The 15,556-nt window shown below is 41.6% G+C and overlaps 1 protein-coding gene across 4 annotated transcripts; it reads left to right on the top strand.

Moving 5' to 3' along the window:
* Positions 1–9,275: 9,275 nt before the first annotated feature.
* LOC127782514 (receptor-like protein kinase) lies at positions 9,276–15,214 on the top strand. Of its 4 annotated transcripts, none has more exons than XM_052309756.1 (5): positions 9,276–9,418; positions 10,389–13,054; positions 13,753–14,275; positions 14,417–14,493; positions 14,706–15,214. In XM_052309756.1, the coding sequence occupies exons 2-3, from the start codon at positions 10,396–10,398 to the stop codon at positions 14,124–14,126; spliced, it is 3,033 nt and encodes a 1,010-aa protein (XP_052165716.1). In that variant the 5' UTR covers positions 9,276–9,418; positions 10,389–10,395; the 3' UTR covers positions 14,127–14,275; positions 14,417–14,493; positions 14,706–15,214. The 4 variants fall into 4 exon arrangements, with proteins under 4 accessions (XP_052165716.1, XP_052165717.1, XP_052165714.1 ...); XM_052309757.1 differs by lacking the exon at positions 9,276–9,418 and adding an exon at positions 9,508–10,104 and having other exon boundaries at positions 14,711–15,214; XM_052309754.1 differs by lacking the exon at positions 9,276–9,418 and adding an exon at positions 9,508–10,104.
* The last annotated feature ends 342 nt before the right edge of the window (positions 15,215–15,556 follow it).

The following is a 15,556-nucleotide window of genomic DNA, read 5'->3' as shown; positions in this document are numbered from 1 at the left end:
CCTTTTTCACCTTTGATCTACCGGACCGATTCTTTCGTGGAAAACGGTCTTATCTTGAGTTAGAATGACTTGGTACCGTCCTAGGTGATTGCCTCCATCCTTGATGACATGACATGGGTGGTTGAGGCATCCATGGCATATAATACATAAAAGGATAACCATATAGTGACATTGGATATGGATACCGTGGCATCACAACCGGAGGTTTATATGGAGTTGGTATAGTTGATGGCCCCGATTGCTTTGGTGTTTGACCAAATCTCTTCCTACGAGATGATCTTGGTCTTTTTGAATCACTAGCTTGGTTATCAAATCGTTGATCGGCTAATCCTTTCTTTTACTTAGCCATAAGCATCTCAAAAGTGAGCTTCGGCTTTTTGGTCTTTTGGGAACTAGATGACTCATCTTTTGTAACCTTACGATCTTCGGCCTTTGCATTATTGATCCTATTCTTGGGCCGAAGATCTCCAATAACAACACTTTTCCCTTTCTTTTTGTCAACATCAATAGGACTAGTAGGGAGAGAATTATTAACAATTCCGGTCTTAGGTATAGGTGTAACCGAAATAGTTTCACAAGTGACCGATGAAGTATCATTCGGTCTTTGCTCCATCAAGCTTGCATCTCTGAAATAATCATGAAACTCATACTCCATTTGTGACCATGTAAAAATTGAACTAGGAGCAAGCAAACTATACCATGTAGATGCAAAGTTTGTCAAAGAAAGAGGGAAACAACTTCAACTTAAGCAAATCATCACTACCGGCCTTACCACATTGATCAATAAAGCGACCGATATGCTCCATTGTAGTCATAGCATTCTCACCTTTGAATTTCGTGAAGTTGGGCACCTCAAATCCTTGCGGGTATGGGACCGAATCTACGTGTTCAGGATACGGTCTTTGATATGTATGCATAGCTACTTTGGATTCTATTTCACCACTATCCCGCAAGACATTGTCATCATCTTTTCCAACATCCACATGACCGATTTTTGATTCGGTCTTAGGTGACAATACTATTTCATTTTCGCTTGTAATATAATCCGAACCATCACTTAGTTCGGCTGTATTTTCAATGATGCTATTCTCTAAACTAGCAACGCAATCCGAACCATCGCTTGGTTCGGCTATTCCATTATTGTCTAAATTAGTAACACAATCCGAACCAACACTTGGTTCGGCTATAATGGTTGTTGCATTATCATCCAAGCTAGTAAGACAATCCGAACCAACATTTGGTTCGGCTATAATTGCTATGGCATCATTGCACAAATTATTAACACAATCCGAACCGTCACTTGGTTCGGCTACACATGATATTGCACTATCATCTAAACTAGCATTTAAGCTATTATTATCCACTCGGCTTTCCTGAGCCAGAGCTTCATACAATACATGATCAACATTAAGAAATGTTTGGCCATTCAACCTCTTTTTAATAGAATCAAGCAATCCATCATATGCAATGTTGGCCAAATCTTTGTCAGTTATTTTCAAATTGAAACATCGGTTTTTAACATCTCTAAACCTTTCAATATAATCAGCAACAGATTCATTGTATTTGTGCCTAACCGATGTTAAATCAGACAACCTAAGCTCAGTCTTACTAGTGTGGAAATAATCATGAAATCTTTGTTCTAATTGAGCCCAGGAAAAAATAGAATTTGCCGATAAAGAAGTAAATCATGCAAAAGCAGTACCGGACAAAGATAAAGAAAACAAGCGCAATTTACATGTATCCCAATTAGCCTCACCACATTGCGCTAAAAATTGATCTACATGCTCCCATGTGGTCCTACTATCCTCACCACTAAACTTGGTAAATTCAGGAATTTTATAACCACGAGGATATGGGATAATATCATAAAAATCAGGATACGGCTTTTGGTACTCCCTAGCACGATTCCTTAGCTTTGCAAAATTCTCCCTGATAGTATTTCTAAACCAATCCTCCATAGTTTCAGGCTTTGGTGGATCTGGTGGTGGACTTGGTGGCCTAAAAGGTGGTTGTTGTGACACAATATTGTTATATTGGCCATACCTAGTATCGGGAGGATACCCCTATTAATATCATTGTAGGCATTAGGGATATGTGGAATAGCATGACTAACAGTATTAACAAGTGATGAATAATAATTAAAATCAGTACTGCTAGTCGTGGTATGAAAACCTAGAGAAACTCCCAGGGAACCGGTCTGACCGGCCCATGGCCCGGTCTGACCGGTGGTCAACGGTGCGGTCAGACCGGCCACAGGAGGTCCGATCTGGCCAGAATAGGGTACGGTCTGACCGGCTATGGTAGGCACGGTCTGACCGGCGTAGCACACGGTCTGACCAGCCATGGTGGGCACGGTCTGACCGGCATAGGATGCGGTTAGACCGATGCCATGACCAGTCATACCGTTATCTAGGTTTTGCATATAGCCGATTCCTGTGTAATCGGCCGTATAAACACCCGTTGATCCCCCATAGCATTATAAGCATATTGTATAGGAGCAAAACTAGATGTAGCATATGCATCTACACAACGATCACTAACCTTTTGAATAGCAAAGTATGGGTTGGGCGAATCGGAAGTTACCTTTGGTGAAACTATGACTTGAGGTAGCGGGATAACGCCTTGATCGGTCCTAATGTATTGTGTAGTAATATTGTTAAACCCGTTCCCACTCGTCATAGTTGATGACGAAATTCCTTGATTAATTCCGGCCATATAGCTCATAGCCGAAATATTTGACCGAATAAATTAATATACGGTCTTAATTTCTCCTTCTATGCTACTGTACTCGGTAAAAGTATTTGATCTATTTGGTAATCAACCGGTTAGGCCTAGCAAAAATTTGGAATTTTTCACAGAACAGCCGAATATGAATCGGCTTTGATTTTTTCTTTATGCGAACAGTAGATCGGCTTGGATAGCCTGATCCTTTTTTTTAGCACGTGCACAGTAATAAAAAGAAGCAGAGGTCCTGCTGCTTGTCTCCCGGTAGATCGGCTCTAATAGCCTGATCTTTTCTCTGTCGCCGTGTGAAACAAAAAGAAACGAGGTTGCCGATCCGGCTGTTGCCTCCTGATGATGATCCTCGGTACACACGGCGTACTGGATAGCGAGTACTCAGATGGATTCAGGGACGTCCAAATAACTTCACCGCCGAATAGATTAATCTGGTAATAAAACCAATGCAGCGGCAATAGCAATTAAAGTGCAGACTAATTTCGGCCGTTTGGCCGAAACTGATTCGACGAAACGAATAGAGTAAACCAAATTCGGCCGTAATATGGCCGAATAGATCAATTCCCCAGCGGAGTCGTCAAAAATCGTGTTGGCAACTTTTTTGACAAGTCGACAAGCACGATCGCAACACCTAAACGCCTTGCGGTGATATGGAGTCACCAACCACCTCGATCTAGCCAAAGGGCCAAATCAAGATGGGTTTTGCAACAAGAAAAGCTAAACCGGCTAGCGGAGCCGATTTAGAGATCAAAATCAGCCTCTAGGCCGATTTAGATCGATATGAAGATAACTACCCGTCTCGTGAGCAAAACGGAAGGTTTTCAGGATAAACCTACAAAGAGGTGTCGCACTCTCGCAGCGGCGGCCGACGGTTTACGGCGCAAACCGATAAAGATGGACTAAACTAGGGTAAAATAGAAAACATAGTAAACAAACGATTCAAATAGATTGTATTCGGGGGTTTTACAATGAACCGGCCTTGTCCCTTAAATAGAGGTTGGTCTTTCCCTCTACAGGCCCTTCTCCACGTCCAACTCGGGATAGAAACTAAAGGAAACACGAAACATGCCTTCCCGAGCAAGGAAACCCGAGACCCGACGAAAACAGACTCGGACTCGGACCCTGCCGGTCTGACCGCCCACATACCTGCGGTCAGACTGGCCCTACTAGCCGGTCAGACTGCCCACACACCTGCGGTCTGACCGGCCCTATGAAGGAAACCCGTCACTTTCCAAACTTTAGCAATTTTCCCCTATTTCATCTATAGGTGCCAAATTTGGGTGTAAACAGATCCCACCATATGCCATGTCAGACAAACCGGGAAAAAATTAGATCAATACTGCCTAAGGACATTTTTTTGCACGGTTTTGTATAGTTTAGGGGCGGAGATTTCTAGTTTTGTGATTAAAGGACCTCAAAGAATCTCGCTGTTAAGTTGAGGGACCTCCGGTGATCTTATTCCTGCAAAGAATGCTTGCCATCTTGATGTGGACCGATCGGGGTAAATCTAATGGGCGGGTGACCCCTCCCCCCTATACGCTCCCTCCTCTCCCTTTCCTCCTCCCCTTCTTCTTTTCCTACTACACTATAAATTTAAAAAAAATAAAAAAAAACAAAGTTGGAAAAATTTATGTATAGAAATACTATATATAAAAAATATTTAAATTCAAATTCAAATTTAAATTTGAAACGGGTATGTAAACTTTTGACTTAAAAACTTTGGGTCTATAAACTACTATTTGAATTCAAATTCAAATTTGAATGGGTATGTAAACTTTTGACGGGTTTATAAACTAATATTTGAATTTAAATTCAAATTTGAACGGGTATGTAAACTTTTGGCTTATAAACTTTGGGTCTATAAACTAATATTTGAATTCAAATTCAAATTTAAAATGGGTATGTAAAACTTTTGACTTATAAACTTTGGGTCTATAAACTTTAGAGGTATAGAAATACTATATATATAAAATATTTGAATTCAAATTCAAATTTCAATCGGATATATAAACTTTTGAATTATAAACTTTGGGTCTCTAAACTTTAGATGTGTAAACTTGAGGTGTACAAACTTTAGGTGCATAAATTTAATAAAATAGGAAAGTAATGTGATACAAAAAAAAAAAAACCACGTGGAGGGAGGGGAGGGGGACTGGCTGATCGCTAGGGGCGATCGATCGCCCCTTAACAATCTTGGGACCAGGCGATATGGTTGGATCATCCGTGGTGTTTGAGGCTATGATCCGGCCTAGTAAAAATTGGATTGAGAGGGCTCCATTTTCTTTGCTTGAAAAGTCCAATTGACTTCCTCAAATATTGGGCAGATATGATTCATATCCATCAACTATAAAACCGGATATAATGACTCTTTCAAATACTATAATTGTACAAAATGACTCCCTCGATAGTTTTAATGATGTTTTTGCTGATATTGTGTCCACTTCCGCTAACAGCCATCAGGAACCCACCACATGCTTCTCGCTATCCATCGCTCCCAGACACCTCGTCCCTGGAGCGTACACCGTCTCCGCACTCGATGTGACATCTTGGCCCAATTAGGATGAGGCATGTGTGGCTCATGTGAGCTGTGTGCGCATGTTTAGTACCACCTTGCTAGTTTAGCACGAGTGGAACCAACTTATAAGGCATGTTCCCTTCAACCATGCCACTCCTGTGTTAATCCTTTTACACGAAGCAAGGACGAAAGTGTAAGTGGCATGGTATGTATAAGTAGGCCCGCCTGTCGGTTGGGCCATGGTGAATTCGTTTGATGAGATGAAGCGAAAAGGCTAACGGCGATCGATCACCCCCCCCCCCCCTCCTCCACGTAGTTTCCGTTTTTGGCACCGCATAACTTTCCTATTTTAGTAAATTTATACATCTAAAGTTTAGACACCCAAAGTTTATAAGTCAAAAGTTTATATATCCGATTCAAATTTGATTTCGAATTCAAATATTTTTTATATATAGTATTTCTATACATCTAAAGTTTATACACCTAAAGTTTATAAACCCAAAGTTTATAATTCAAAAGTTTACATACCTGATTCAAATTTGAATTTGAATTCAAATATTAGTTTATAGACCCAAAGTTTATAAGTCAAAAGTTTACATACCCGTTTCAAATTTGAATTTGAATTCAAATATTAGTTTATAGACCGAAAGTTTATAAGTCAAAAGTTTACATACCCGTTTCAAATTTGAATTTGAATTCAAATATTTTTTATATGTTTTATTTCTATACATAATTTTTTCCAACTTTGTTTATTTATTTTTTAAAAAATTTATGGTGTAGTAGGAAGAGAAGAAGGGGAGGAGGAAGGGGGAGAGGAGCGTATAGAGGGGGATGGGGGGTGATCGCTGTGGGCGATCACCTACCCATTAGCCACGCTAGATGAAGGGCATGTTCGGGGAAGGCGTCCTTCTCAATTTGAGGTGAATTCGTTTGATGAGATGAAGGGCATGTTCTTGAAGTACCAAAACCGGTTCTTAGGCCAGCACTATCGTCGTCGATCTGTGATGGGGTTCACCAGTGACCCCCCCTCCCCCCCCCCCCGGCCAACGAGATTCTGCTCCTCCTGCTACTTCACCGTCGCCTCCTCTCCCCCACGCTACGGCGGTGGTCGAGAAGCTAGCTAGGCTCTCTAGTATCTAATCTTGCCGGAATTGTGAGGGGAGGAAGACAATGAGATTGGGGACTTACACGTGGGTTCCACGGTTTTTTCCTAATTATAATGCCACATAAACGTCATGTAGGAAAAGAACTAGGTCAACATGTGCCACATAGGATAAAACCACTATCCAAAACACCTGGAGAGGTAAATTTAATCGGTATTGATAGTTGAGGGAATCATTATATGCAGTTTTACGGTTGAGGGATACTAATAAGATCCGACCTCTACTTTTTTTAGGAGTAAAATTGGACTTTTTCGTTCTTTTGTTCGGTTAGCCCAGTATATGTACATCTTTCTACGATGGGCATATATATTTGGAAAAAGTACACCGGAGGTCCCTCATCTTGTTACCAAACTACAAAATCGTTCCTCAACCAAAAACCTAGACACAACGCATCCCTCAACTTACAAAACCAGTGCAAACAAGGTCCCTCGGTGGTATTGTTCTAGTTTTGGTTGACATGGCGCATGCATGTCCCTTTTGACCAGGTCTTCATCCCAGGTGACTTTGACGTAGCGCTCACATGGCAGTTTAATCCAAAAAATAATCAAATAATAAAAAGATGGGGCCCACTTGTCTGATCCCTTCTTCCTTTTCTCTCCCAAGCTGGCCAGCCGCGACGTGCCAGCTTCGCCGCCAAAGACATAGGTTCTTGGCGAGCGAGAAGCTCCGGATGAGCACCTTGCGCTGCTTCTCCATCTCCTGGTTCAGCTTCGGCGAGGCGAGCGCGCACTGCGACACGTCGGCGGTGGTGGCCTGCAGCTTCTCCTGGTACGCGACTATAGTGTGGACGAACTCCTGCCCACTGCATCAACCGCTGGCATGACATCAAGGACTACGGGCGACGTCACTCCTGGGCTGCTCGACCACCGCGGTGGTGGGCGCGGAGAGAGGCGGGCGCCGCAACGGTGGAATCGCATTGGGAGCTAACACCATTAGTACGAACCGTTCCACCAGCCGCAGCACACCCCTGGTGGTGGTAGATGTTCACCGTTAGCTGGTTATCCTCGCCGTCGCAAGATTACGCGAACAACCACCAGTTGCATCTACCTCGCTGGCCCTCCTCCCCGCTGCGTCGGTGACGCTGCCACCGCCCAACTCCTCTTCACCGGTCGCTGGCCGTCACGCTGGCCCTCCTCCCACCGCGTCGATGACGTCGCAGCCGCCCACGCCCAGCTCGCCCGCTCGTCGGTGGAAAGGTTGCAGCGGGCGAGTGGGCGGTGGAAACGCGGCAGCAGCTACCGCACGCCATCTTCGCAACACTGGCCACCTAGCGTCGCCGCCGCTTGTCTTCGCCACATGCTCCAAGTCGAGGAGAAAGAGCGGAGAGGGGGACAGGAAGAGAGAGAGAGGGGAGGGGAAATAGTAGCTAACATGTGGGGTTTATGTGGGTCCCACATTTGACACAGTTGCCATGTTGCATAAAACTGGGTTAAAACCATCTAAGGATTTAAACTAATCTGGTTTTGTAGGTTGAGTGATGTCATATATCTAGTTTTAGGGTTGAGAGACGATTTTGTAGTTCAATGACAAAATAAGGGACCTTTGGTGTACTTTTTCCTATATATTTACAATGGAAGAGTAAGCAAATGGATAACCGGGCCACTAGCCTGATCGTTTAAGAAAAGAAGGGCCCATTTGGGATGCATTTTTTACTATCTATTTTTTCCGGGAAAAGAAGTGAAATACTTGAATTTGGATCTGCCATGACAGTGTCAAAAAAAAACTGCCATAACTAGAGATCATGCTTGATGTTCCGTGGAAAAAAATGAATAAGTATGTATTTTCTCTGTTTTTCAATAGATGATGCGTTGACTTTTAAACACATGTTTAGTCATTCGTCTTTATTGAAAATTTTATGCAAATATATAAGATACTCCACAACAAAATTATTCTTAAAGTTTTGAGTGATAAAATAACCCCGCAACAAAATAAATTATACTAATATGTAACTTTTTTAACTAAGACAAATGGTTTAAATGTGCGAAAAAAGTTAACAGCGTCATCTATTATTAAAAACAAATGTAGTAGTATACTTTTCAAAAAGTAAATATAACTATTCGAACTCTACGAGAAAAAAAAATAGCAATCAGAGTCAAATTAAGAAAGAATGAAATGTGCATTTCCTTTTTTACTGTCCACGTGCCCAACTTGCTTGCTTTGACTCCGTAGCAAATACTGTAGGAACTGTGAATTCACCGTACTGCCTTGCAGTACCTCAAGTTGGACTGGCAATATATAAGCATGGCTGCTTGATATTGACAAACCGGGCAGAAGACTTCCTTGAAATTCACACGAGCAAACAGCAAGATCCGATCGTGCGCGATTCGTGCAAGTTCTTCTTACGGCTGCAAAGAATATACTACAGATTTCATAGTCAGCAATGACCTCCATGATCATCCATCCACCATCCTTTTCGTGACGAATTAACTATGCTCATGCTCCCTTGTTTTTACCTACTGTTGCGGCTGCCCGTCCTAATTAATCAACCACTTTCCCCATTGTCAATGAGCCGACTGATTAATTTACTTTTCCCCATCTGTTTGATGGGCAACGATTTGCTAGTGTGATTAAGCGAGAGTAGTGCACACGCCATAGGTGCAAAAGTCGTAGAGGTATATGCGTTGATGAAGCTATGGGTTGCTGTCAATCGATCTGTCAATCTGTCATCACTCTTCTCCTGCAACTCTCTGAACTCCAATTGCTCGAGAAACATCAGGCCCACGACACACAGGTTGTTCGCTGATGTGTAGCTTTCAGAGCGATTAGGCTTTTGGCCCGGTCTAGATTCTAGAATAGCTAGTACAGGTTATCTACTCTCAACTCGTACGTGATCTATCATTAACTCTCTGATTACCAGTACTAGCGCACTAAAGCATATACTGCCCTTTGCAGTTTCTTCTCAGCCGTTCTGCTCTTGACAGTTACGAAAGAACTGTCCTTGCAAGAGTCTGATCGGCACGAGCAAAGAATCGTCGCAAAAAGGCGCCCAAGATTTGAGTTGGCAGTAAGGATTTTCTGAATCTTTGTGCTTAGTTAAAGCCACGTTCTTAATTTCTCCTTTTGCTTTTGGTCACAGACTCACTGCCACAGTCCAAAATTCTTTTCTTGCAAGCTGCTAATGAGTTGCCTCAATAGCCATTTTTTTTTCTCCATTTTCTTGCACACTGAACTAGTGAACTTTTTTCCCTGTCCCTGTGCTTCCTAATCCCAGTAGATCTGCAGAAGATTGAACCATAGTATATGTTGTTAGTTTCAATACCCGAATGTCTTGACAATCGTAGTAGACGGTTTAATGGTCTAGAGCAAGGAGTTTCAGAGGAATGGAAATGCGAATGGAGGAAGGAGCAGGAGGATGAAGAGGGATTGGTTTGGTTAGGTTAGGTTACCAGCTCAAGATGTCTTAATCTTTTTTTAATCTTTTTCTTCTGTTGGATACTTGGATGATTGGGCCTGGGAAAGTAAGCCTACTAAAATGTGGTTCTTGGATGGAATCGCTTGGCCCAAGAAGAGTTGGCCCAACGGCACAGACGGGTCGGAGACTCGGAGAGAGCGGCGTGGGTCTCGCCGCCGAAGCGGAGCACGCGGATGGCGGCGGCGGCGGCGGCGGCGTAGTTACAGGGCATGGCGGTATTCCGGAGGAGGTTGGTTGTGATTCCGCGGTGCTGCAGACTCCTTGCTGACCAGACAAAGGTGGTGTAAAGGCGTCGACTTCAATCGTAATCTTCTCCTTATTTAGAATATTCTTGACCATAGTCCAGTCTGGATCTCACTACTCCCTCGTGAGTATCTAGGAAAAGCTCAATCTTTTTCTTGTTTGTTACCATGGGTTTCTTGGAATATTTAGATGCTTCGTAGAAAAAAATGCGTCATTTTGCTTCTTCTGTATTGCCTGCGGATGTGGATTTTGTTCTACATATGCATATAATGGGGAAAATATCATCTTTTTGCTGATTTCCGACGGATTATGATTTCAGGAGCATAATGGGACTGCACATATGGTGTTGGTTGGTTGTCTTGTTCAGCTTGGCCCCATTGTGTTGTAGTTTGAGCGCAGATGGCCTGGCTCTTCTGGATCTAGCCAAGACTCTGATACTGCCCAGCTCCATAAGCTCGAATTGGAGTGCTGATGATGCAACTCCGTGTACATGGAAAGGAGTTGATTGTGATGAAATGAGCAATGTGGTTTCTCTTAACTTATCATATTCTGGATTGTCTGGTTCTCTAGGTCCTCAGATAGGACTCATGAAGCACCTGAAAGTCATTGATTTATCAGGTAATGGTATATCAGGACCAATGCCCAGTTCCATTGGCAACTGCACCAAACTGGAGGTGCTCCATCTACTACGTAATCGATTGAGCGGGATCCTTCCAGATACATTGAGCAATATTGAAGCATTAAGGGTTTTTGATCTCTCCCGCAATAGCTTCACAGGCGAGGTCAATTTCAGATTTGAGAACTGCAAGCTTGAGGAGTTCATCTTGTCATTCAATTATCTCAGAGGCGAAATCCCGGTGTGGATAGGGAATTGCAGCAGCTTGACACAGCTTGCATTTGTCAACAATAGTATCACCGGTCAAATACCAAGTTCAATCGGTTTATTGAGAAACCTTTCTTACCTTGTACTTTCCCAGAACTCCTTGTCTGGCACAATCCCTCCTGAGATTGGTAACTGCCAATTGCTGATATGGCTGCATCTAGATGCAAACCAGCTCGAGGGCACTATACCAAAAGAACTAGCAAACCTGAGGAACTTGCAGAAGCTCTATCTTTTTGAGAATTGCCTCACTGGGGAGTTTCCTGAAGATATATGGGGAATCCAAAGCCTACTATCTGTCGACATCTATAAAAACAATTTCACTGGGCAGCTGCCTATAGTGTTGGCTGAGATGAAGCAGCTCCAGCAAATTACGCTATTCAATAATTCATTCACTGGTGTCATACCACAGGGGTTGGGTGTAAATAGCAGTTTGTCCGTAATTGATTTCATAAACAATAGTTTTGTTGGCACAATCCCTCCAAAAATTTGTTCAGGGGGAAGATTGGAAGTTTTGAACTTGGGTTCAAATCTTCTCAATGGTAGCATCCCATCTGGTATCGCTGACTGCCCAACTTTGAGACGAGTAATTCTCAACCAAAATAATCTCATTGGATCAATTCCACAATTTGTAAATTGTAGCAGTCTTAATTATATTGATCTCAGCTATAATTTATTAAGTGGGGACATTCCTGCTAGCTTGAGCAAATGTATCAATGTTACATTTGTGAACTGGTCATGGAACAAGCTTGCTGGTCTAATACCATCAGAAATTGGGAACTTAGGGAACTTAAGTAGTCTTAACCTCTCAGGAAACAGACTATATGGTGAACTCCCTGTGGAAATTTCTGGATGCTCCAAGTTATATAAGCTTGATTTGAGCTACAACTCTTTGAACGGTTCGGCACTCACAACTGTAAGTAGCCTTAAATTTCTGTCACAGCTACGGTTGCAGGAGAATAAATTCAGTGGAGGTATACCTGATTCTTTATCTCAGTTGGATATGCTTATTGAACTGCAACTTGGTGGCAACATTCTTGGGGGTAGTATCCCTTCATCGTTAGGAAAGTTAGTTAAACTGGGCATTGCATTAAACCTCAGTAGAAATGGACTAGTTGGTGACATTCCACCACTAGGCAATTTGGTGGAGCTGCAGAGTTTAGATTTGTCATTTAATAACCTCACCGGAGGTCTTGCTTCATTAGGAAACCTACAGTTTTTGTATTTCTTGAATGTTTCCTACAACATGTTTAGTGGACCAGTACCAAAAAATCTTGTGAGGTTTCTGAATTCCACTCCAAGTTCATTTAGTGGAAATGCAGATCTATGTATCTCTTGCCATGAAAATGATTCATCTTGCACAGGTTCTAATGTTTTGAGACCTTGTGGTTCAATGAGTAAAAAAAGTGCACTCACACCACTCAAGGTTGCTATGATAGTTCTTGGTTCGGTTTTTGCTGGTGCATTTCTGATACTCTGTGTCCTTCTAAAATATAATTTCAAGCCTAAGATTAACAGTGATTTAGGTATATTATTTCAAGGATCTTCTTCTAAATTAAATGAGGCTGTAGAAGTGACTGAAAACTTCAATAACAAGTACATTATCGGTTCCGGGGCCCATGGAATTGTCTACAAGGCAGTACTGAGGTCAGGAGAAGTATATGCTGTAAAGAAGCTTGTACATGCTGCTCACAAGGGTTCAAATGCAAGCATGATCCGCGAGCTGCGGACGCTTGGTCAAATTAGGCACAGGAACCTGATAAGACTTAATGAATTCTTGTTTAAGCATGAGTATGGTTTGATCCTATATGATTTTATGGAGAATGGTAGCCTGTATGATGTGTTGCATGGGACTGAGCCCACTCCAACTTTGGACTGGAGCATCCGCTACAGCATAGCTCTTGGAACAGCCCATGGTCTAGCATATCTCCATAATGACTGTCACCCTGCTATCATACATCGAGATATTAAACCAAAAAATATATTGCTGGACAACGACATGGTACCGCATATCTCAGATTTTGGCATTGCAAAGCTCATGGATCAATATCCTGCTGCTTTACAGACCACAGGAATCGTTGGTACTATTGGATATATGGCCCCAGGTAAGGGTTAAACGAAGCTGCATATTGTCTTTGTGATCTAGCTACTATCCTCTCATTTTTCTTTCCCTTGTGAGCATTTTGCATATTTATTAAATAGTGGAAATGTTTTTGTTAAATAGGTTTTTCTCATCTTCTAGTTTAGTCTGGAATTTCTTGTGACCTGTGTTAATATTCGGCAGCTACATCTGAGTTTTTTTGGCAAAGAATAGAGCGTGTGATACAAGTATGCCACACATAACGGATGAAGTTGCATACATATGCATGTCTGCATAATTTGATATTCAATATATGTTTTTGTTAATGACAGCTGTCTTAGATATTTTGAGAAAGAAGTAATACAACATCAATTATAACTGGTTCTAAAGGTAATGATGCAGACCAGCTTTTCCCAATCCATTCCCATGGGCCTTGAAAACCATTCAAACTGAACGCTATGAAAGAATCCACTCATGTGAACTAGGTTAGCAGGCCATTTGAATTATCAAGAAACTTCAGTCTTGAACTGTATTTTTGTTATTATCAACTACTTATTTCTATTTTCCGCTACTGTATTTGGGGGGATAGATAGCTTCTTGTCATTGATCATATTCAACATGTTATGAGTCGCAGATTCTAGTTTCATTCTGTTCATATTCTTGAATCAAGCATCTGGATACAGATGTACAGTAATATATGATAGGTTGTATGGTTTCTTTCAGAAATGGCCTTTTCAACCAAGGCTACCACAGAATTCGATGTGTACAGTTACGGTGTGGTATTACTTGAGTTGATCACCAGAAAGATGGCTGTGGATTCCTCATTCCCTGGCAACATGGACATAGTTAGCTGGGTATCCTCCAAGTTGAATGAGACTAATCAGATCGAAACTATTTGCGACCCAGCTCTCATTACTGAAGTATATGGAACACATGAAATGGAAGAAGTGCGCAAGCTGTTGTCATTAGCTCTTAGATGCACAGCAAAGGAGGCAAGCCAAAGGCCTTCCATGGCCGTTGTTGTCAAAGAGCTGACAGATGCAAGACATGTTGCTGGCTCATACTCGAAGCAGAATTCAGGCCCCAGCAATTCTTGATGGCTGAACAGGATACAAAAGCACAAAGCTTGTACCATGAACTCTCGTAGGTACTAAGAAATGAAAACAAGCCAATGGTCTAATAGTGTTGGCTCAGGTGATCTCCTTCGGTGACTGACAAATCTCCTGGCTGAAACAGATTAATTAAGGTATTCTTCTTTGGTACTGAATCCTTCATTTATCTGTTAATGTCAGTTCGTGTAGAGGCCAGGGTTTTATCCATTATCTGAAAGAAATCTGTTAATGTTGATCTGATAATAAGCAATCTCAATTGAACTCTTGAGCTGTAGATCATACATGACATGGAGGGTATAAGCTTTGGGTTTGATTTCTCAACAACAGGAGGAATGTGAATAAAACATTGCAGGTAAGGTGTCCAATATCCATGTCCAATTTTTTTGTTAGTTTATTGTGTATACGATATCATGCACAATCAAATCGTAGAAAAATCTTTCACATGCTTTTCGTGTTCTGTTTGGTACCGATTATAATAGGCGAAGCCAGTCCCCATATATTCTGCACAAAAGTTCCTTGTTATCTAGTCTTGGATCAATCTGATCTTTCTTTTTTCTTTCCAAGTCAAGGAACATGCGTGAGGAGCATTGGAGCAATATGATATTCTGATCTGATTATTATAGCCCATGTGAAGATATAATTATTTTATGGTTGCAGCTCAGTCCAAATTAACTGAGTACATGCCGTAGTACCTGGCATTCTCCATTGTTTTGGTTTGACAAACCAAAAGCTGAAAATAGACCAACACCTGCAGCATTCAATCGCTGTCCTTATCGTCTATTCTCCAAGTTACCTTGAATATGTGTTGAAACTTCGACCGAACAGTCAAAGTTAACGTTGATCTGTTGTCTGTTGATGATGTTTCTTGTTTCGATGGAACTGTCGAAGTAAACAATCTGTTGACGCTTCTTGTAAATTCAATGGAACAGTAAAAGTAAACACGCGCTCTGTTGACTTGGATCTGTTGATGATGTTTCTTGTTTCGATGGAACTATCGAAGTAAACAATCTGTTGACGCTTCTTGTAAATTCAATGGAACAGTAAAAGTAAAGATGCGCTTTGTTGACTTTGTACTCCCTCCATCTATTTTTATAGTCATATTTCATCTTCACACATAGATCAAGAATAAGTAATTCTACTCAACATTTATTTAAACATGCTACTAGTCATTCCTCGTAAACAAGTCATTCATTAATATTTACATTTCTTGATACTCATGTAGCCAATCTTGTGTGGAAGAATAGAGAGTCACGCATTAAATCCAAGAAAGTCATTAAGATAATAGGTTGTTGGATTGAAATATGTCTATCAAAAATAATTTTTTCAGATTTGGAAATATAACTAATTTTTTCAGATTTGGAAATATAACTAGTAACTTGAAAGGCCGTCGGCTGTCACACTGGCGTCAAGGTGTC

This window comes from Oryza glaberrima, chromosome 8, assembly GCF_000147395.1.
Source record: "Oryza glaberrima chromosome 8, OglaRS2, whole genome shotgun sequence".
NCBI classification, from domain to species: domain Eukaryota; kingdom Viridiplantae; phylum Streptophyta; class Magnoliopsida; order Poales; family Poaceae; genus Oryza; species Oryza glaberrima.
Note: the sequence above shows the minus strand (reverse complement) of the source record. Positions and strands in the feature narration are given on the sequence as shown.

What these genes read in the sequence shown, in the direction of transcription:
- LOC127782514 (XM_052309756.1), top strand. Translation starts at nt 10,396, where the DNA reads ATGGGACTGCACATATGGTGTTGGTTGGTTGTCTTGTTCAGCTTGGCC. An exon ending in TATTGGATATATGGCCCCAG is followed by an intron (nt 13,055 to 13,752) that starts GTAAGGGTTAAA and finishes GGTTTCTTTCAG; the next exon opens with AAATGGCCTTTTCAACCAAG.